This window comes from Pristis pectinata, chromosome 14 (assembly GCF_009764475.1).
Source record: "Pristis pectinata isolate sPriPec2 chromosome 14, sPriPec2.1.pri, whole genome shotgun sequence".
Lineage (NCBI taxonomy): Eukaryota > Metazoa > Chordata > Chondrichthyes > Rhinopristiformes > Pristidae > Pristis > Pristis pectinata.
Genome location: NC_067418.1, coordinates 18,226,412 through 18,250,700, shown reverse-complemented (window position 1 = coordinate 18,250,700; position 24,289 = coordinate 18,226,412). Strand labels below are relative to the sequence as shown.

The 24,289-nt window shown below is 38.4% G+C and overlaps 1 protein-coding gene across 1 annotated transcript in view; it reads right to left on the bottom strand.

Annotated features, from left to right (window-relative positions):
• Window positions 1–2,678: 2,678 nt before the first annotated feature.
• The window catches only part of lgr4 (leucine-rich repeat containing G protein-coupled receptor 4), a 104,229-nt gene continuing 82,618 nt past the window's right edge, over window positions 2,679–24,289 (bottom strand). Inside the window, 12 exon segments of the mRNA XM_052029675.1 lie at window positions 2,679–4,869; window positions 7,149–7,223; window positions 10,271–10,395; window positions 11,676–11,801; window positions 12,109–12,180; window positions 12,617–12,688; window positions 16,002–16,067; window positions 19,505–19,576; window positions 21,825–21,907; window positions 22,896–22,945; window positions 22,948–22,967; window positions 23,066–23,137. Of these exon segments, the coding sequence (XP_051885635.1) occupies window positions 3,593–4,869; window positions 7,149–7,223; window positions 10,271–10,395; window positions 11,676–11,801; window positions 12,109–12,180; window positions 12,617–12,688; window positions 16,002–16,067; window positions 19,505–19,576; window positions 21,825–21,907; window positions 22,896–22,945; window positions 22,948–22,967; window positions 23,066–23,137 (2,110 nt within the window). The 3' untranslated portion in view covers window positions 2,679–3,592.

Genomic DNA, 24,289 nt, shown 5'->3' with positions numbered 1-24,289 from the left:
CTTATCTTCAGACAACGGTGGTTGTTGAAGAAGCCCTTGCTCATGTTTCACCTTATGGCTTGTGGAACTGAACTTTAAGAACCATTCCGGAACTGGGAGTTTTGGACTTTGCCACCCACACACACGACGAGTTTAGTTTTGGGGTTAACGTTCGAGGTTTAACATTTTTGAATTCTAACATACTAACATTTTTACTTTTATTTTACGTATTATCATAAGTAGTGATTAATAAAATAGTTTTTAACACTAAATCATGCTCAGTGTGTTTCTTTTGTTGCTGGTTCGTGACAAAATTGGGGGCTCGTCCGGGATCCAATCCAAAGATTAATGAGTGTCGTCTGGGATCGTTCCCCAGATTGACGAGATTTGTTCGGGATTCAATCCAAAGATTTTTGAGGGAGGTCTGATAAATTCTTTTTAATTGGCTTGTGTGTGTGGAAATCAGCAGCAATGGATATTAAGGCATTTTTGGAGTCACCAACCCTACAGGGATTGGAGATGGCGAAAAAGGATGATTTGATAAAGATTGCTACAAAGCTAAACCTTACAGTTAACTTGGCCAAAAGTGAATTTGGCTATGCCACTGTGACGTATCTTGGTTATGTTGTAGGTCAAGGCAAGCAAGCTCCTGTTCAGGCAAAAGGTCAAGCAATATCTGAGTTCCCTATTCCCACAGGTACGAGGACTGTTAGAAGATTTTTGGGAATGGTTGGATATTACCAAAAATTTTGTAAAAATTTTGCTGATATTGCTCTTCCCCTAACTAATCTTCTGAAGGAGGGAGTAAAGTTTGTTTGGACAGATTCTTGTCAAGAAGCATTTGAGAAGCTGAAAGCCATTTTATGCTACCATCCTGTGCTCAAAACACCTGACTTTGAAAAGCCATTTTCATTAGCAGTAGATGCCAGTGATGAAGCTGCAGGAGCTGTGTTATTTGCAGAAGGGTGACCTTGATGATATTGACCATCCTGTAGCTTACTTTTCAAAGAAATTTAATGAGCATCAAAAGAATTATTCCACCATAGAGAAAGAATTACTGTCGCTTGTTTTAGCCTTGCAACATTTCAGTGTATATGTTTGCACCGCTCAGAAACCATTGACTGTATATACAGATCATAACCCATTGGTGTTTCTGAGCCGAGTCAAAAACAAGAACAGAAGGCTGTTAAACTGGAGTTTAATTTTGCAAGAGTTTGATCTCATGATAACTCACATTAAAGGCAAAGATAATGTGATTGCTGATTGTCTTTCCCGATGTTAAATGGGAAACAGGTATCTGTACTAATCTGATAGTCTGTAGTTGTGTAGTATGATAATTATTAACATTACTAACTGTATGCGCGGTTAAAATTTTCTTGGGAAAATTTTTTTTTAGGTGGGAGGTGTTACGGACTCAGTGAAAGTCCCTTTAAGATAGAGTGTGTGTGTGTGTATGGGGCGTGCTTACGTCAATAGAAGATAAAGGACGTAATGACGTTGTTGAAGAAGTCAGGAGAGAGAGAGAGAGAAAAGGGAGAGAGACACCAGCCTGCTTGTTTTCTCTATCGATGGATGAGAAACAATAACTGTGTTTGCCATAGAAATCCATGTATGAAAGTTGGAAGTAATCCGGTGGAGTTCACTTTGTTGCTGACCTGTAGAAGGAAACAGGTATTTGTGTGGACGACCACGATTCGGATGCTTTTCAGGGTGAGGAAGTCACTACCGAGTAAACACTGGAGTGTCGTTTGGGTTCCATCATGGAACATTTGGATTTCGTATTTACTCTCTCTATGTTTCTCTACGTCTACATCTTATCTTCAGACAACGGTGGTTGTTGAAGAAGCCCTTGCTCATGTTTCACCTTATGGCTTGCGGAACTGAACTTTAAGAACCATTCCGGAACTGGGAGTTTTGGACTTTGCCACCTACACACACGACGAGTTTAGTTCTGGGGTTAATGTTCGAGGTTTAACATTTTTGAATTCTAACATACTAACATTTTTACTTTTATTTTACGTATTATCATAAGTAGTGATTAATAAAATAGTTTTTAACACTAAATCATGCTCAGTGTGTTTCTTTTGTTGCTGGTTCGTGACACTTGCCTGTCAATGTCTTGTGCGGGTGCATGTTACTGATTTTTTTTAAACTGGAAATTACCACCCCTACAAAATTAATGAGGCAGATCAATGTCTTGGTAAAATTACTACAGTATTGGAATAGTACAGGCCAGAGAAACAGAAGAACTGCAGACATTTAGGCCTTCTTTATCAGTTTTTAAAAAAAATTGACTTCCACTCCAACTTCTTGTTTCTATGCTTTTTGCTAGTAATACCAGCCCAAGTTGTGAGTGGGCAGTTGTACATCAGTTGTAGAATGAAAATCCAGAGAGCTAGGTTTAAAATAAAAACTGATTTGATAGTTAAAAATATGTGCACCTTTTTAAGACATGTTTGAACTCCTCAATTCTGCCTGCAATCAATACAATCAACATCTTGCAGGAAATTCCCTTCAATCTTATGTCACTGCAGATGCTGAACCTGTTTGGACAATGTGTGTCTTTTGTTAAAAGAGTGCTTTACTTTTAACCAGTTATATATTTACTATTATTTTTAGCTATACTCAAGACACAAAGAGCATTTGGAAAGGCTTTTACCTGAGAGCTTTGTGATTGTAAATTAAACACAATTGAAAACTGAAGATTTTAAAATATTTTACTATTGTATATTTGGCTTAAAAATCACAATATTAATAATCCCTTCAACATGGTTAAAAACTACAAAAAGTTACATTCCAATATTGATTTACAAAGATTACTTTATTTTTATAACATGATGATAATGTACATCCAAAACTATTTACAAAAATTGTTAAAACCATGTACTGCATATAGACCATAGTCGGATAAACAGCTACTGGTGGTTAACTTTATTTAAGAGGTAGTTACCATTACTTAAAACGAGTACATAAAATCATACCCCTTATATTTTCAATCCAATAATTTACAATACAAATTTGAGAACATATGCACAGTATCTACAATCCATTCCTGAAATTTCAGTTTTGGAAGTAATTTTTTGGCATCTCCTAACCACCTGAGGAGCTACAAGTAATGAACCCAAAAATTGGTATTCACATTTGTTTGCACTAACTGTGTGGAGCTTCTGTTTATTCTGCAATGCAGGCAAGTGTTAAGTTACTCAGTAGGGAAACTGCTTAAAAGAAACAACAAAACTGGCAGTGAGTTTTCCGTAAAATGATATTTAACTGTAGTTGTAAGCAAACAGCTACACGATGCCCAAAAACACAGCAAAATGACTATGAAACAATGCACCATAAAATAGTTATTTTAAAAATAAATCTTCTTGGAACAAATTTACAAACACTTCTGTAAAACTTTGTAATCATATAGCATGCACACACAGTTAATCCGTTTGGGTAATTTTCTTTTTGCAAGAACAGATGGCTCAAAAAAAACTTATTGAACATGATTCCCTTTTCTTTTGACAATTGTCAGATTGAAGAAAAAGTGCTTCCCAGAATAAAAGTTCACACCAAGAAAAATTAGATTGTTTCTAAGTGTCCATATACGGCATTAAGTCTTGTGCAGTTAGTCTTTTATCCTTGGACCATTATATGCATAGTGAACCAAAGGAAATCCCCGACTTTGATAGAAGCAGGCCCTCCCACAGGCCTGTACTTGGTCAGAACTATCCGAAACAAATGAGTCCCCTTCATCAGCATATTCTGAATGAGCAGACTGAGTCCCACAGTCTGACCAGTAGCCATTGGGCCGCTGGCATGGAACCACGGCCAGGGCTGGGCAGCTATGTGACTTCACTAAGTGTTTACATGTTGAAGGTTTTGTCAGTAACAATGACTCACAACAGTCACATACAGTGAGATTACCATGGAGGTGTGTATACATTCCACAATCGTAGAAAAACTCTGGTGTCACACAGCTGCTTTGAGAGTTCATTGTAGCTGCAATCGATTTGCCTTTTTGCTTTGGGCGCCATTTTAACATATTCCAGTCTTCCTTGAATCGTGGATTGAAGAAAACATATAAAACAGGGTTCAGACAAGCAGGCAACGGAAAGAAGATTAGTGTTACGGACTTCATTATTTCAGGACTGATGGAGATTGCACTAATGAGAGGTGCAAATGAGAAGAAAGCAACAGGACAGAAGAAAATACAGTTGGTGAAAATTAACCACGCAACATGCTTAATCATACTTGTCTGAGAATTTTCTGCAAGATCCTCTTTCTCCAAATTGCAGTAGAGCTTTGTGTAGACAACTGCCATTAGCAGGAAGGCTATTGAGTTTAGGAGCACTAGAGTCACTGTATAACCCAAGGAAGGAGACTCACCAGTGGGAAAGGGTAAACAGAGTGGAGAGGCTGAAAATTCTCCAATATGAAACCATGGGAGACAAGCTATCACTGCAGCAAACAAAACAGCAAAGGCAGCAGCTATCTGAAAGTGCATCAAACGATGGCTTTTTCCTTTTTTGATTAAGTCACGTGCAGTCATAGTCCGTTCAAAGGATGCCAAAGTAAGGAAAAAAATGGATGCTTCAGAAGAGAACATAGCGAGGAATCCAGCTACTTTACAGCCACATCCCGTCTCCCACCAGGCACCAAACTGAGAAAATTTTCCCCAAGACACCGAATCTAGAATGGTCAGGGTACCAGTATATATTCCCATTAAGAGATTGGCTGCTGCTATTAGACCCACAAACAGCTTAGCAGAAGACAATGGAGCACATGATGCAAATGCTGTTATGACAACAAGAATATTGAAAATTAGTGCCACCAGAAAGATGAACCATACAGTCAGACGAATCATCCAGCTTCCCAGCAAATGTTGGCACGGTTTGAATGCACCTGGTAAGAAGAAAATTAAAGTCGTTAATAAATCATCTCTGGTTTAGTAAACTAAGTTATTGATATGCACAATTCTTAATAAAACAGCTTATTTTTCTCTCTTCTTAATAACTTGCGTAATAAATGCCAGGAGGTAATAGGTTATTCAGTTCTTCTGCGGCACCAGCAGATTGATTTCAGAAACATTAAAATGCTTCTCTTTCACATTCACAGATACAGATGGTTAAAAAGGTTGCTTGGCTCCTCAACATGCCTTCATTCACATAAACAAGACGATGTTTTAACAGCTCATTCCTCTTGCTGCTTGTTACATCTCAAACCAGAGTGCCTCATACAGGTAATTGTTCATTAAACAGCCTTGTGTATCTGCTTGGTTCAATTAAGCTGCGGGATTCACTTCTTCATGTAAGCATATTTGAGAACTGTTCAATTTTGCAAGTTAATTTAGAAAAATAAATTTGTACCTTCTCATAGTCCATTCTTTGAAGTTAAATGTATTTATAGCAGAAACCAAATGATTCATTGCCATAGGTTTTGTTCACACAGATTGCTATTTTAAAGATGGTTATTCATCCGAGTGCTGGGAAATATCAGGTATTTAAAATTTACAAGACATCTTTATTAGTCACATGAGAACAAATTGCAATAACTTAGCACCTTGATGTAAAGGAAAGACCCAAACTGCATCACAAAAAACACCAGAGAAACAGATTGTCAGAAGAATTTTGAAAGGTTTAAGAAAATAGACATGGTGAGAAGGGGGTTCCAGAAAGCAGGACAAAGGCAGTTGACCATCTTGGATCAAAGCAAGGGTGTAAAATAAACAAAATTAAAAATACCTTAGTATTAATGCAAATTTTTACAAAAACTGCTGATGCTGGAAATCTGAAATCAAAACAAAATGCTGGAAAAAACTCAGTGTCAGACAGCATCTGTGAAAAGAGAAATAAAGTTAACGTTTCAGGTTAGTGACTCTTTGCCAGAACCGAAACATTAACTCTGATTCTTTTTCCACAGATGCTGCCTTACCTGCTGAATTTTTCCAGCATTTTCTGTTTTTGCCTTAGCATTGACGGTTGTCTTTAAGTAAATAAACGAATATAGATAATTAAATGAACTTTCTGACTGACCCAAGAAAAATCATTCACATTCTTAACTATTCTGAAAGAGGTCATTGTTTTCCTATATTGGCAGCAGCACTGTTATTGTCACATTTGCTGACAATTTTAAATTCTTGAGTTCATTAATTTAAACAAATACACTAATCAAGCACAATACACACAGCTAAAAGAAGGGATTGGAGAGGACGAGGGAGAAGATCGAGTAGGTGTTTCCATCTCTGATTATTAGAAAACTATCCCTCTAGTAACAGGATTGAATTTTTCTACAATGTGCATCACAAATGAATAGCTCATGTACTAATGTATCAGCTTAATATAAAGTCAAAGAGAGATACAGAATGAAAATGGACCCTTTGGCTCATCGAGTCCAGCCAAACATCAATCACCCACTTACATGTTAATCCCATTTTCTTTCCCCCCACATTCTCATCAGCCTCTACACCACCCCCCCCCCCCAACACATATTCTACCACTCAGTTACATAATAGGGGCAATTTACAGTGGCCTATTAACGTGCCAACGTCTTGGAAGTGGGAGTAAACCAGAGAACCCAGAGGATACCCAGGCAGTGAAGGACGTACAAATTTCACACAAAAAGCACCTCAAGTCGGGACTGAACCTAGGTCTCTGGCATGGTGAGGTAGCAGCTCTACTAGCTGCACCACTGTGCTACCCAATTAGGAGAATAATGAAGAATAATCTTTGAAGAAAGATGCAAAAAAAAAAATAATGGCAAAAGAATCATATCCCAGCAGTAGGAAAACGAAAAAGGAGGAAAATCCAAGAAAAGTTTCATGAGCTATTTTAAAGGCATTAATGAAAATAATTACACGTGAGACTGCAGCTAGAAAACGTTTGCAATTTTCACTGCAGTTGCTACTTCAGATTCTGAATTAACTGCAGGAAAGTTCAGAATGTCATAGTCGTAAAGTAACAAAAGTTATTTCTGAGGCAAATCCCTTTATTTCTAGTATATTTATGGCCAGCCAGCTTAAAGAGATTCCTAATGACAAACCAAGACTTCTAACTATTTTTATTTAAGATAAGTAATGGCATGCAAGACAAAACAATAGGAAACTAGCATTCAACAATTTTTTCCATTGGCAGTCACCCACCATAATACACAAAATAATTTGGACAGAACATTTTGTTAAGTACCTGGAGATGGAGTGCAGTGCACTACTGGCTGAATCCTTTCATCATCATTTCTAATTTCATTGTCAGGATTTTGGCCTAGAGAAAAGAAAAAAGTTAGATGATTTCTCTCCAAAACCTCTCACATTTTTTTGAAAAATTATCACAAGTAATTTTTTTTTGCTGAACTGAGCATGCTATCATGATTTCATGGGATGTGGATATCACTGCATTTATGTCCACCTGCTAGCTGCCCTTGAGAAGTCACTGTGAGTAGCTGCCTTGAAGTATCATGGCTACTTCTACCATGGTGTTACGTTGAGAATTCCAGAATTCTGACCCGTGGCATGATGCAAGAATAATAATTTGACAACCCTAGGAAACAAACTAATTCTGCAGGAGGAAAGAGGCAGAATTGCGTTCGTTTATATGTGAAGCAGCAAATAGTGCGAACAAAGATGGATTTAAGAACATTATGCTAAAATTGATAATGTCCAAATCTGCAGGCAACTTCAAGAACTGGATGACCTGGATATGAGGGTAATGAGTATCATAACGCTGAGTACAAAAAAAAAATGAAGACTAGCAGAATTGTGTATTTTACAAAGAACAAAATATCAAAGAAGTGAAAAATGTCAAATATTTTAAAAGATGTTATAAACAGATGTGCAAAATTACAAATTGATAATCCTTACTTTGTGGAGCAATTACTACCACTCTGGAGGGCAAAGCATATTTGTTTATCAATTCAGAATCATGTAAAAACAATTACAGTAGTTTCAGGAGCAATAATCTGTGGTTAATTATTTTTGGGGGGCGGACGGGAATTATGAATGGAGATGTTAGAGGCAAGAAAGTAGAACAAATACAGATGTATTTCGTAAATGATAATACTCCACATAATGGATTACTGTACAAGATTCAGTCCCAGGCATAGATATCATTATGTTAGATTGCATTGCCAATTAGCTTGCTGGAGAAAAGCAGCAGAGTGATGGACCTGCGTGATTTACAATTAGTGCTGAATTTTATAGATGAATTGGGTGATGGAATTAACATCAAAATTCAGAAGGTATTTGGAATATCCAGTGTGTCTTGTAATACCCAGGTTGTATTTAGGCCTAATGCCCACTTTAGACACTGCTCGATTTCATTCTCCAATGATTTTAAAAATCAAAAGATCAGAGCTTAACAATGATTGAGACTCAGAGAGCAGAATATAACAAGATGAATAGAACTACATTTTGTTTGTTTTTCATTATCCAATACAACAATAATGGCGCATTTGACAGATGGCAACAATTTCTATCAATTTGCACAAACAGACAAAAATGAGGTAAACCCCACCAACAGCATGTTTAGGGAACTATATATCCAAATTAATTTTATATCTTTTAATGGATATTGCTAGACAGAGACACAATAGACTGCAGATGATGGAATCTGAGGCAAAAAAAACAAACTGCTGCAGGAACTCAGCAGGTCGAGCAGCATCTGTGGAGGCCAAAGGGTAATTGACATTTCAGGTTGAGACCCTGCATCAGGACAGAGTGTAGAGAGGAGATAGCCAGAATGAAGAGGTGAGAGGAAGGGGTGAAGCAGAGGCTGACAGGCGATAGGTGGAAACAGACAAGTAGGGAGATGATGCAGAGATGGAGCCAGGAGACAGTGGCTGGTGGGTGATAGGTAGAGGAAAATAAGAAAAGAGGAAATAAAAGCGGACAGATTGAAGCCAGGTGGAGGTGGGGAAGGGTGGAGGTAAAAACAGAGGCCGGAAAGTGATAAGTGGAAATTAAAGGCTGCATGTGGAATCCAATAAGTAAGGAACGTAATAAGTGGAACCAGGTAAGGGAGGGACAATGGGCAGATAGAACTAGAGGAATAGTGTATGGGTGATACACTTTTGGACGTGCGCCACGAACGGTTGGGCTCTGAAGTGTGCACTAGAACAAAGGGACCTGGGAATACAGATCTGTAATTCCTTGAAAGTGGCATCACAGGTAGATAGGGTCATAAAGTGAGCTTTTGACACATCCATAAATCAAGGCACTGAGTACAGGAGTTGGGATGTTATGTTGAAGTTGTACAATACATTGGTGAGGCTGAATTTAGAATATTATGTGCAGTACTGGTCACCTACCTACAGGAAATATATCAATAAGTTTGAAAGAGTGCAGAGAAAATTTACAAGGATGTTGCCAGGACTTGAGGACCTGAGTTATAGGAAAAGGTTGAAAAGGTTAAAACTTTATTCCCTGGAGCACAGGAGAATGAGGGGGGATCTTCTGGAGGTATACAAAATTATGAGGGGTATAAATAGGGTGAATGCATACAGGCTTTTTCCCCTCAGGTTAGGTGAGACTAGAACAAGAGGTCATAGGTTTAGGGTGAAAGGTGAAATATTCAAGGGGAATTTGAGGGGAACTTCCTCACTTAAAGGATGGTGCAAGTGTGGAACGAGCCGCCAGTGGAAGTGGTAGATGCGGGTTCAATTGTAACATTTAAGAGAGGTTTGGATAGGTACATGGATGTGAGGGGTTTGGAGGGATATGATCTGGGTGCAGGTAGATGGGAATAGGCAGAAGATCAGGTGAGCATGGACTTGGTGGGCTGAAGAGCCTGTTTCTGTACTGTAGTACCCTATGACTCTATGATAGGCAGATGGAACCAGGTGGGGGAGGGGAATGAAACTCTGATGGGGAGGAAGAGAGAGAAAGAATGGATGTTGCTAACAAGGCCCATCTCCAAAAGTTCATAAGATGATATCCCAAGAATGCTACCATTATGTCTACAATTATTCATTTGGCATATCTCAAGATACTATTTGAAATTCCAATATAAAAAGTCAAGAGAATTTGACAGAGCCACGTTATTCAAATAAAATTTTAGCTGGGTCACAAAATGGAATACTTCTCAAGTCAAACAAAGGCAAAAGCGTAACAGAAAGCACAACCCACCTGCTCCCCCCGCCACCACCACCACACACACACACCAACACCCAAGTAACAGTAGCAGTGCTTCTGCAGTGGAACATGACACTTCCTTTGTATCAGCATGGTCTTCCGACTGCTGACCACCTGAAACTGATGGCTTACGAAGTGGGAGTAGATTAAACAAAGATTCAACATCTAATTGACTGCACTTACCAGTTTTCTTTTCTAATGGAGAGATACTGGTTTCCTGGCTTTTAATGCCCTCAATATTCACAGCTTGATGGAGATCACAGCTACTAAAAGCACAGCACTGATAGGCATATGGAACCATCAAAGTCCTATAAAGTGCAAAACGTTTCAAGCTTGTTTAAAAGCAAAATATTTGTACATTTAAATCACTATATGATTAACTGTTATGTCTCTCCATTATATGCAAAAACTCAGCATTGCTAAGTATATAGTGCCAAGGAATCATATACTCTCAATTAAGGTTCAAAGTTTATTACTCTCCTAAATTGTACTTATGATTGGGCAAGCTGGGTTACAGTGACTTTCTCTAAGAATTGTAGGTAAATTTCTACAGACTGATCAGGCAGGGGAGAATGCCATGGGTCACTAATAGCCGTAGAATTATATTCTCCTTTAAAAAAAAGTTTTAAGTTGATTGTCATTCATGTGATTTTAGCTTTGACAAGGTCACAATGCAAGATGAATGTGCATTAGTTCAAAGGCATTAATCTTTCAGGAATGACTAATAAAAGTATTATGCTGTTTTAATCTTACAACAAGGCAGTTTTGCATTGCAAGCTACACTTAGACAAACAGATTAAGAGTCAAACCTTTCCTTAAGATCAGACCTTGACAAGAAAGTACATGAAAGATTTTGGGTTAACTGAAGCATAGACAACATTAACTGACTTACTGCTACCTCGTACTTTGTGCATGATTTAGTACAGGAGCTATGGAGAAACTGGGCACAAAAGGAAATCTTTAACAGAAATAACAATGGCCAAAGGTCTAGTAAATAATCAATCCCTGGATACCTGCCAACAGTACTTGATAATTGTGCAAGTGATTCAGAAGGGCAGCACATATCATCATATGAAATAAATATGAATGGTCCAACAATGCTGGTGTTAGTTCCTTTCAACTTCTCCTTTGTGATAGTTCACAGATCACATTCCCTTTTAATTGATTTCCCAAGCAACGTTTTGTCATTTACATTTCTAAAACTTGTAAAACAAAAACAAATAAAATGTTATACATATTTATGGACAGAATGCCTGAACACTTGGACTTGGAAGGTCATTTTTAGTTGGACCAGAAGACCTGGTGCCAAAATTATTGCTGGCATATCAGTGTGTATGATGATCTGGAGCACGAGGTTGCTGGTCACGCAATGATGTCAAATGGCAACTGACGTGCAATATTTATCTCTCAATCTAAGTTTTGAGGGCTTTCAATAGACTTTGCTTTTTTTCAGGATAGTGCTCAGGTTCTACCACCCTTTGCTTCTGTTATCTCTCTTCAGTAGCACAGCTCTAATATCATACCCCTGGTTCTGGATTTTACTCACCAGAAAAGTAAATTTAAACTAAAAAAAACACAAATGGCAAACCTGAGTCTCAGGAGGTCTTCTACTTTCAGCAGTTCCTTGAGGTTTGGATTCCCAGAAAGTTTAAGTTGATTGAGTTGTTCTAGCCCAACCGTTGGGAAATAATTCAACTGATTTGAACTCAAGTCTCTGAAAAGATTTGTGCATTTTAGATGGTTACTCTGGCACAATGTGCTGCTTGATAGATACTGATAATAAAATTCCAATATATGGAACATTTAAGTTATTTTCCATAAAATTTCAAGCCAATATCCACTGTGAATTTGACAATTAGATGTTAATCTTGAAAAATACTTCCACAAATCAGTGATTTTCAAATTTAAGAATTGCCAAGCAAAATTCAAAAAGTGGTATCCCAGTTTACTTAGTTCAAAAACTGAATAGTCAGCCTTGTAATCATAATACAAAATCAAGGTTAAATATTTGAGTCACTTACAAATTAGTCAATTCAGTCAAAGTAGTTAATGCATTCTTGTGAATTGTAGAGATCCGGTTTTTACTTAAGTCACTATAAAGGGAAGTGGGAAAAAAGATTTTGTATTATTCAGGAAAAAACTGGAATATTTCATGATTTTGTTGAATTTAACAATAAGCTATTATTTTCTGTAAGCCCTACAAAATATAATCTGTCATTTTCAGTAAATACTGTCATTAAGATTACAATTAAACTGTCAGAATAATTTTTGTACATCCACATTGCATGTACTCTGATTAGCAAGCACCTTTAAGGCTCAATATTTCTGTCTAGTAATTCAAACAGGACTTCCATACCCATGTAAATTAAAGTTTAATCAAAGATGACAAAGGTTTATGTACGGACATTTCAGTAGAATCTACAATAGTAAAACCCTCTTACAAGGAAGATATTATGTTTTACGACAACTAAAGACCTGAATTTGACTTTGACAACCTTAACAGAGGAAAATAAAAAAATGTGCACTCACAGAAAATGCAGGGAGACCAGTCCCTGGAACGTGTCTGTTCTAATCTCTTTGATTTCATTGTGCTTCAAAGAACTGTGAAGATAATTTTAAAAAACAGGGTTTGGTCAAAAGTGTGAATATAAAAATCTGCTGTGGCTACCACACTTGGTTTCACAGTAAAAGGTAAACAAACTTAATTTTCTTTTGCCTCAGTTTATCATTTATGTTTATTCCCAACAGGGCACAACAAAGGAATAAAAATTTGGAAGTAGGCAAAACATGAAAGGGCCATTTTAAATACAGACCATGACCCTTTCAAATGGCACACAAGTGCAGGGCTTATTGTATCCTTCCCAGAATTAATGTTTTGTTAGCATACAATGAAGTTAAAAATCAAAAATGCAGATGCTGGAAATCAATAGACTTTGGAAACAAAAGTAGAAAATTCTGGAAACACTCAACTGAAACATTAGCTGTTCTTTCCACAAATGCTGGTCTGACCTGGATAGTGGCACCCATGTGTCTGAAGCACTCATCTTTCTGATGGTATGGAAAGTCATGGGTTTGGAAGAAGCTACTGAAGTAGTCTCGGGCAGTAACCACAATTGTAGATGGCACAAACTACAGCTAAGGCCACATATTAGTACAAGGTTATGCTGTCAACCCTGACTGATAGGGCTGCATGTGCAGGTAAATGGAGAGTATTCTATCATACACTTGATCTGTGCTTTGTAGGTGGTGAAAAGGCTTTGAGGTATCAGGTGGCAAGTCACTCACAAGACACCCAGTCTCCAATCTACTCTTGTTGCTTGCCACAGTATGTGTGGCCAACTTGAGCTTCTAATCAATGGCAACTCCCAGGAGGTTGAGAGTGGGATCCATGTGTTGATAATGCTAGATTGGCTTTTTGTGAACAAGACACTGCAATGTTGTAGATGTACTGGAACAGACTGGCTAGAGGTGTGGCTAGTTCTGGAAAGTATGTTTTCAGTTGCAATATTGTCTGCTTCCACAGTCTTGATTGCACCAAGTGGTCTCAACCGTATCTTGATATCGTAGAATGAATCAAGTTGGCTGAAGACTGGCTTCATTGACAGTGGGGATATCAGAGGAAGTAGATATGAATTATGCACTTGGCACTTCAGGCTGAACATTGGTTAAAAATGCTTCACCTTTATTAAGGATGAGGATCTTCTTGGAGCCTCCTCCTTCCGTTATCTGTTTCATTGCCCACTATCTTGAATGACTAGGTGTGGCAGGAATACAGAACTTTGACACAATGTTAGTTGCAAGATCACTTGGATCCATCTATTGCATGCTGTTTTTTTGCTGATTAGCACACATTTACTCTTGTATTGCACTGATCCAGGGTTTATCTTGGTTTGATAACAGTGGAATGATGAGGGACATGCTGACCCCTGAGGCGACAGGCTGTGGTGTACATTTCTGCTCCTGCTGAGGGTCCTTGAATACCTAATTTTGAGCTGCTATATCCATTCTGAGGCTATCCTATTTATCACAAATGCAGTGCCAAGAACATGGAAGGTGTCCTCAGTGAGCATGTGGGAATGGTGTTAGAGTCACAGAGCTATACAGCATGGAAACAGGCCCTTCTGTCCAACACATCCATGCCGACCAAAGTTGCCTAATTGAGTTAGTCCCATTTGCCTCATTTGGCCCATATCCCTCTAAAGCTTTCCTATCCATGTAACTGTCCAAATGCCTTTTATATGCCATAATTGTATCCACAAAAAGGACTGTGCTGAGGTCACTTCTACCAATAATATCAGGGACAGTTAACTCTACCACAGTTTGATTGGCAAGGATGAAGGCAAAGGGATATATGCCTTGTATTGGTCCATTGACCATCTGCTGCAGATGCAATCTAAGAACTATGTTCTAAAGGACTCCTCAATGGTGGGTCCTACAAAGCCCACTTTTGGTGATGGACAATGAAACCTCCCATCCAGAACTCTGCATTCTGGCTACAGTCTTGTGATTCCAAAAGGTATTTTTCCCTTCAATCATTCTTCAGCTTTCCATTTCTACCAATCCTTTTCAATTAAGAAGAAAATAGGTCTTAGAATAAGTTACATAAATGGGAATAGAAGTTTGAAGAGGAACAAAAACAGACTGAAAGAACAAAATGGTAGATGAATTAAATGCGGCAAAAGAAACCATATTTGGATACAATACAATAAACTATTTTTCTTTTTTTTTAAAAGACACTAGGTGGTCTAAGGACAAAGTTCAGGAATCCATAACTAGAAATGCTTAAAATTACAAGCTGTGAGAGGTTAGAGGCATAAATTCTTCAGTTTAAAATATTCTAGACCAATGTACATATTATATCCTACCCGAAGGATTTGTACAGACTCCTTAATTGCTGCAATTAGCAAATGATATGACCCTCATGTCATCAGAGTGAAATGCAGAATGGAAAACATCTTGCAAACATTTCCTTATGATTCACTAATATTGCCAGCGTTGGGGTACCATGTTCATTTTACACAAAACAATTATTTGTGAATACTTCAATATTGAATAATGAATTTTCGGTCACAGAATATACTATAATAAAACTCAAATACATTTGGTAATTCATAAATGTCCCTGGCTTTGCTTCCATGATTAGTTTAAACTGTTGTACAAATTCCAAGAGTTGTTAATCCTCCCTTAATCTGAAATAAAGTTGTTGTGCAGCAATCCTAAAAGCTGCTTAAAAAAATACAGAAATTCAGTATTTTAAATTACAAGCGAAATGTCACACTATTTCAAGTTCAACATTTTAAGTGCACATAGAAAAACTTCAGTTTGTTGTCATTGCTTAGGTAGCGTCCATGAAGTTATTTTCCCAGAATGAGAACACATAATCAAATACAAAATTAACCAGAGGTTAAAAACAAATTAAGATGTTAAGAAACTATTTTGAAAAACAGAATAAGTACTAACAGGGTTTTCAATCATCACGACCTTCCAACTGTGGTACTGCACCAGCAATCTACAGTTGATGTTGAGTCCCACAGTAAAACAAATTTGACATCTTGAGCCTAGGTCAGATGCAATCATGAAAGCACCTTCATAATTGTGAAAAAATACTGGCACACTAACATCCTTCAGAGCAGGGACACTCATGCCCATCTTTTCCATCAACAATTCAATCCTCAAGATGTAATGGACACATATTGCCATCGATGATAAAAGGTACAATTAATAAATACTGCCTTGTTACTATCAAACATCCCAAGAAGGGTGAAAATAACAAAAGATTCAAAACACTATTTTTAGTCCTTATATTTTGGTTACGATAATGTGCCTGTATCCAAAAGCCATACTTTGGGATTGCAGATTCATTTAACAGAATTTTTTTTTTTAAACTGCATTTATAATTAAAAGAACAACTTACATTTCCTCCAATGCTGAACAACCATGAAAACTTGGAAGTTCCTCTATCTGATTGTATGATAAGTCCCTGTGACGAAGAATGTAATTTGTACGTAAGTTTTCAAACAAAAATACACATAGTCCACTCCAATTACTGAGAATTTAGAATTGAAAATAAATGTAACATCATCATCAGAATATTTCTGCAAAGTTTTGCCTTTTGCTGTCACTGTTAATTTAGATCAAGTTTTCAATTGAAAAGAAAACAGAAAATGCTGAAAGTACTCAGCAATTCCGGGAGCATTTGTGAAGAAAGAAACCATTCCCTCCCTTTTCTTCAGAAATGAAATATTAACTTGTAATCATCCATAGGATGTCACCCAATCTGCTGATTTCCAAAATTTGTTTTACTTCAACTCCAAAATTTATTACATTTTGCCTTGTCTCAACTTTGTCAGACTTCTCAAAAAATTGCTTTCTAATAGTTGTTCATTTTTATTTTAGAGGTTAAATATAGGATAATACCCTATATCTGTTACTGGACCATTGAACACTGAATGGTTATTAATGCAATCAGTATGGTTTATACAATCACTAGTTTAAAAATCTACAACTCCAAATTGAGGAGTTTGGGAGGTTTCTCAGTTCTGGGTAGTGAAATCAATTCTGTTGTAAATAACAGCATACTATTTCAAAAGGGATAGGGAGGGAGGTAAAAGAGGGGGCGGAGTGGCATTGCTAATCAGGGATAGTATCATAGCTGCAGAAAGTAAGGATGTAGTGGAGGCATCATCAACAGAGTCAGTGTGGGTGGGAAGTCAGAAATAGGAAGGGAGCGATCACTCCATTGGGAGTATTCTATAGGCTCCCCTCATAGCCACCGGGACACTGAGGGTAAAAATTTTTTTTTTTGATATGTCCAGGAAGGATTCCTGACAAAGTATGTGGACAGGCCAACTAGAGGAGAGGCCATACTGGATCTAGTACGAGGTAATGAACAGACCTCTCAGTGGGCGAGCATTTTGGAGATAGTGACAACAACTTTCTGACTATTAGCATAGCCATTGGACAAGGATATGAGCAGGAGATATGGGAAAGTTTTTAACTGGGGGAAGACTAATTACGACAGTATTAGGCAGAAACTTGGGAGTGTAAATTGGGAACAGGGAAACAGCAGAAATGTGGAGGTTGTTTAGGGACCACTTGCATGGGATTCTGGATATGTTTATCCCACTGAGATGGAGAAATGATGGTAGGATGAAGGAACTATGGTTGACAAGAGGTGGAACATTTGGTCAAGAGGAAGGAGGAAGCATATTTAAGGTTTAAGAAGCAAAAAATCAGATGGGGCTCTTGAGAATTATATAGCCAGGAAGGAGCTTAAGAAGGGACTTGAGAGCTAGAAGGGGACACATGGCGGCCTTGGCGAGTAGGATTAAGGAAAACCCCAAGGTGTACTACACGTACGTGAAGAACAGGAGGATGACTACAGTGAGGGTAGGACTGCTCAGGGATAAAGGCAGAAACATGTGCCTGGAGGTGAGGAGGTAGGGGAGGTCCTTAATGAATACTTTGCTTCAGTGTTCACCAGGGAAGGAGCCTTTAAGATGAATGTGAGGTCAGCATAAAACAGGCTAATGTGCTGGAGCATATTGAGGTTAAGATAAAGGTAGTATTGGAGATTCTGAAAAAAAAAATATTAGGATAGACAAGTCCCCAGGACCGGAGAGATATGTACCAGGTTATAACGGGAAGTGAGGGAAGAGATTGCTGGGGTGTTGACAATGATCTTTATGTCCTCCCTAGCCACAGGAGTGGTACCAGAGGATTGGAGGATAGCAGATGTTTTTCCGTTGTTCAAGAAAGGTAATAGCCATAATCCTGGGAATTATAGACCTGTGAGTCTTATGTCAGTGTTGGGCAAACTGTTGGAGAGGATTCTTAAGGAGAGGATTTACAAGCATTTGGGGAAGCATAGTCCTATTAGGGATAGTCAACATGGCTTTGTGAGGGGCGGGTCGTGCTTCATAAGCCCAACTGAGTTTTTCGAGGAGGTGACGAAACAAATTGATAAAGGTAGAGCTGTGGATGTGGTGTATATGGATCTTAGTAAGGCATTGACAAGGTTCCCCATGGTAGGCTCATCCAGAAAGTCATGAGGCATGGGATCCATGGAGACTAGGCTGCGATTCCGCAGGGATCTGTTCTGCGACCCCTGCTCTTTGTAATTTTTATAAATGACTTGGTTGAGTAAGTGGAGGGGTGGGTTAGTAATTTTGCAGGTGGCATGAAGGTTGGAGGTGTCGTGGATAGTGTAGAAGGTTGTCCTAGATTACAGTAGGATATAGGCAGGATGCAGTGTTGGGCTGAGAAGTGGCAGATGGAGTTCAATCTGGAAAAGTGTGAAGTGATACACTTTGGAAGATTGAACTTGAAGTCAGAGTACAAGGTTAATGGCAGGATTCTTAACAGTGTGGAGGAAACAGAGGGATATGGGGTCCAAGTCCATAGATCCCTCAAAGTTGCCACGCAAGTTGATAGGGTGGTTAAGGCAGCGCATGATGTACTAGCCTTCATTAGTTGGGGGGATTGAGTTCAAGAATTGCGAAGTAATGTTGCAGCCCTATTAAAGTCTAGTTAGACCACACTTAGAGAACTGTGCTCAATTCTGGTCACCTTATTATAAGAAGGACCGGAAGCTTTTAGAGGAGGTGAGGAGGAGATTTACGAAGATGCTGCCAGGATTAGAGAACATGTTTTATGAGGAAAGATTAAGCAAGCTAGGGCTTTTCTCTATGGAGCGACGATGAGAGGTGTCTTTACAGGAGGTGTATAAGATTATGAGAGCAATAGATAAAGAGTGGACAGCCAGCACCTTTTTCAGAGGGTGGCAATGGCCGATACCAGAGGACATCCATTTAAGATGAGTGGAGGAAAGTTTAGGGGAGTGTCAGAGGTAGTTTTCTTTTTAAATACAGAGTGGTGGTTGCCGTGGAACACACTACAGGAGGTGGTGGTAGAGGCTGATACAATAGGAACATTTAAAAGTAGGCACATGGATGTAAGAAAAAATGGATGTTTATGGGCTATGTAGGAGGGAAGGGTAGATTGATCGTGGAGTAGGTTATATAGGTCAGTACAGCATCATAGGCCGAAGGGCCTGTACTGTTTCTATGTTCAATTGTATAATTTACATAAACCCATGCCTTGAAAGGCCAAGTATCTCTGTTCCTCTTAAGCATGCAACTGAAAATTCAAATAAAACCTTGTTGCTCTTGCTCTATAATCAGGGCAATTACTGGATCCCCTTAGCTTAACCATGACTACAACTCATGATATTCAAGACAATTCTAATCTTTATCACAAAATCTAAAGATTTTACAAGAGTTTTTACACACCTTTTAATAGTCTTCATATTTTCCAATTAAACATTTAATTTGAAAATATAAGGCTAATATTTCAAACTCATTCAATTTTATACATTGACAATTTGCTTTTCTGGTAATGGAAGAAGTCCAAACTTACAAAAATCTAAGCATCTTCAGTTGTTGGCACAAGTCAGGTGGGATTTTGCTTATTCTGGTTCCTGTCAATGTACTGAATAGTATGAAGGTAACAATGCAAATATATTAGTATAATGTTTTACTGTATCCCGCGACAAAAGTAAAGGCTTTTAGGATAGTTCTGTTCATCAAATAATTTATTATCATGGTTAAATTAATTTATCTTGGGTGTACAATAGCATCTAGTTCACTGTATTTGTGAACAAAAATCTGGACTAGAAATCCAGAGCGTACATAGTTTGAATCTTTCAATGGTGGGTGCAGAATTTAAATCCAAGAAACTGAATAGATTTGGAATAAAAGTTAGTTAATAGGGTTACTGATAAAATTTACCTGGTTTATGAAGTCCTTCAGAGGAAGGAAATCTTACCCTTACCCTATATGTGACTCCAGAAGCCTCTTAAATGGGCCTGAAGAGCCAGTCAATAACAAGGGCAATAACAGACAATAAACATTGGTCTTATCAGCTACATCAAGATTACATAAACTAATTAAAAAGTACTGTTCTCTCATTAACATTGTCCGTCAGGATATTAAAGCAAATGCTTTTCACTTCAACACTGAAACTTGGTCACAATTTTAAATTTCATTACACTCTTGAACGAATATCTTTCATTTACTGGTTAAATGTTACTGGAGATCTGAGGGAGAAAACCTAGCTCCTCAAGCACAGGAACAGGGCCCTTCGGCCCTCGATATCTGTGCCAACTCATGATGCCAATCCAGACTAATCCCATCTGCCTGCATACGGGTCTACATCCCTCCATTCCCAGCTTGTTCAAACGCCTCTTAAACATTGCTATTGTATCTGCTTCCACCACTTTCCAGGCACCTAACTAAAAAAAAACTTGCCACACTAATCTCCTTTAAGTATTCCCCTCTCACCTTAAACCTATACCTTCTAGTATTTGACATTTCCACCCTGGGAAAAAGACTGACAATTCTACCCTGTCTATAGCTCTCATCATTTTATATTTCTTTCAGGTCACCCCTCAGCCTCCAATGCTCCAAAGAAAACAATCCAAGTTTGTCCATCCTCTCCTTATAGCAAACATACTCCAAATGTGGAGTAACAGAAATTTTATACAACCGCAACACAACTTCCCAACTTTTTATACTCAACACCCCAACTGATGAGGCAAGTATGCTGTATCCCTTCTTTACCACCCTATCTACGTGTTGCCACTTCAGGGAGCTATGGACTTTCACCCTAAGATCCTCCGTAACATCAACAGTCCGAAGGGTCCTACCATTTACTCTATACTCTCCACTTGCATTTGACCTCCCAAAGTGCAGCACCTCACACTTGCCTGGATTAAACTCCATTTGCCATGTCCCTGCCCACATTTCCATCTGGTCCTATATTCTGATGTCCTTTGACAACCTTTCTCACACTCCAGAACTCCACCAATTTTGTACCGCCTACAAACTTGCTAATCATTCCACTTGCATTTTCATCCAACTCATTTATATATAAACCAAACAGGTCCCAGCACTGATCCTTGCTGAACATCAATGGTCATAGACCTCCAGTCAGACTAACACCCCTCCATTACTACCCTGACAAGCCAATTTTGAATCCAATCCACTAAGTCTCCATGAATCCCACATGCCTTAAACTTTTGGTTCAGCCTTCCACAAGGGACCTTGTCAAAAGCTTTTCTAAAGTTCATGTATACAACACCTACTACCCTGCCCTCAATCATCCTTATCAGCTTCTCAAAAAAAACCTCAAGTTTGTAAGACATAATGTCGCCCCCACCCCGCTCCTGCACAAAGCCATGCTGACTATCACCGATAAATATACGCTTTTCCCAGATGTGAGTAGATCCTATCCATGAGAATCTTCTCCAATTATTTCTCTACACTGATGCAAAAACTTGTCTGTAATTTCCTGGTTTGTCTCTATTGCCTTTCTTAAACATAGGACAACACTGGCTATTTTGCAGTACTCTGAGACTTCATCTGTGACTAAAGAGAATACAAACATTTCTGTCAAGATCCCAACAACCTCCTCTTTTGCCCCTCTTAATAACCTGGGAAAGATCCTATCTGGCCCTGGAGAATTATCCACTTTAAATGTTCTTCAAGAGCCCCAACACCACACCTTCTTGATATCAAGATGCCCTAGAATATCAGCATACACCTCCCTGATCTTACTATCCTCCATGTCCATCTCCTTACAAAGAAGTCATTTAGTATGATGAGTTAAGAAAAAAATTCTTTACCCAGAGGGTAGTGAATCTTTCAAATTCTGTAGAGGACTGTGGAGGTTTAGTTACCGAGTATTCTCAAGGCAGAGCTTGATAAATGTTTGGGATATTGAAGAAGTCAAGGAATATGGCGATGGTATAGGAAAATGGTGCTGGGGTAAAAGACCAGCCATAATCTTACTGATTGGTAGAGTGGATGCAAAGGGCCAAATCACTTACTCTGCTTCCATTCCTTATACTTTATGGTTTTATTGATCATCTTCTGCATCAGTGTGTTAGATAAAACATAAAATAAACCTAATCCAGGAGTTTCCTCAGAACTTAATGGCATTTTTACTTGCTTATTACAATCTGAGAGGGCATTCAGCCCACTAGGTCCATATTGGCTTCAGGCTGAGTAATCCCATTAGTGCATTCCCCTCTTATTTTCACATAACCAATTCTCTCTACATACCATCTCTCCTCCGTCTATAACTGATTTTTATTCTTTACTTCTCCGTTTTCATATTAACAATCCTAAACATTTAACAAACGCCTAGCTTCTTCTTACATATTTTGGAGCAGGTGTGTTATTTTAGAGTCTCTAAAAACAATGTTAAAATAAATGGAATCAAAACAAAGATGCGCCAAAATACACTGCTAACTCTTTCAGTAATAAAAATTGAACCTCACTGTTTGACCATGCTTACACCGTGAATTACAAGGGCCAGAAATATCCTCTCAAGTTTTGGTAAATTAGTTATCATGTCTGAGGTAACAATAGCGTTAATAAAGAGCTGTGCAGTGATACAGCATTGGTGCAGCTGCTAAAACTCCAGTAAACCAGGTTCAACTCTGATCTTTGGTGCTGCCTGTTTGGAGTTTACGTGTTCTCTTTGTAACCACATTTCCTCCACGTGCTCTGGTTTGCTCTCACATCAAAAAGCATACTGCTAGGTTAATGGGCATTATAAATTACCTCTAATGTAAATAGGTGGCAGGAGAAGCAGAGACGAGTTGATGGACATGTGGAAGTGAATAAGTTACAGGGAAATGGTACTAATGACATTGCTCCGAGGTGACATCGACTCAATGGGCTGAATGGCATCCTACTTCGTGAGAAATATAAAGCATTAAAAATATGAAAGAACTTGTACTCACAAGAGACTGGAGTTCAGACAGATTCTGGAAAGCAGAGATTCCACAGACAAGATTGGATTATCATACAAGTGTCTGAAAAAAATAACAAACCAGTCAACTAACCTACCAGGACGGAAGCTTAGAGCAAAATCAAAAATGGCAAGAATCTGAGAGAGTAAAATTCTACTTACATGGTCCGGAGCAAAGGATTCCCACTGAAAGCTTTGTCTGGAATTACTGCAATGTTGTTGCTATGGAAACCACTGAATCAAGTATAACACAGGTCAGTTTTAAGCTCATTAAAGTTAAAAACAAAATAGAATACCACAAATTTCTCAGTCTCTAATTTCAGCCTGATGAAATTTCAAAATTTATACAATTATTTGACAAACAGAAGGAACAGGTAAATTTAACTGCAAAACTACTACTTTTGTTTACTCAGTAATTTGATCTGTTTTGTACTCTAAACTTGTATTTGATGTTTTAGGGTAACAGCCTTTTGACTAAAGCAAAATAATGGTTAAGGGCAGTCTTGAAGTACACAAGAACATAGAAATTATTGGATAAAAAGATATACAAATACAAGCTAGTATTACTGTTAAAGTCACCTATTCCTCCCAAGCTTGCTGCAGGTATCAGATTCACAAAAGGTACCAGCACAAGATAAAAGTTCATGGTATTAGGGGAACTGTGTTAGCATGGATTGAAGGTTGGTCGTCACATAGAACACAGGAACAAATGGGTCTTTTTCTGGCTGGAAGGATGAAATTAGTGGACTCCTCCAAAGATCAGTTCTGAACCACCAATTTATGATTTATATTAATGACTTGGAGAAGGAGGCAGTGTGCAAGGTCTCCAAGTTTGCCAATGACACAAATAGGCAGGAAGACAGGTTGCAATGACGATAATTGGACTCTGCAACCGGAAGGTTGAGTGTGGACAAAAAAAAAATGCAACTGGAGTTTAATATGGTAAAATGCGAGGTTATGCACTTTGATAAGAGGAATCTAAAAGGCAAAAGCTAAGTGGAGAATGATTACAAATTAGCAAACTACAAGTGACCTAGCTGTTCTGGTGCATGAATCACAAAAAGTTGGCAGGCATGTGTAGCAAGTTGTTAGGTAGGCAAATAGCATACTGGCCTTTAGTACAAATGGGTTGGAGTTTAGGGAAGAATTGTTACAGCTTTACAGGGTACTGGTGAGGTCACTGCTGAAATAGTGCACGCAATTTTGGCCCCCTTTTGTAGGGAATATACCGGCATTGGAGGCTGTCCAAAGGAAATACATTAGGCTAAGTCCCGTGATCAAAGGATTATCCTATCACGAGTGGCTACAGAAATGAGGCCCATGTTCTTTGGAGTTTAGAAGAATGATGGTTTATGGAGTTTAGAAGAAAGACTAGATAGATGTAAA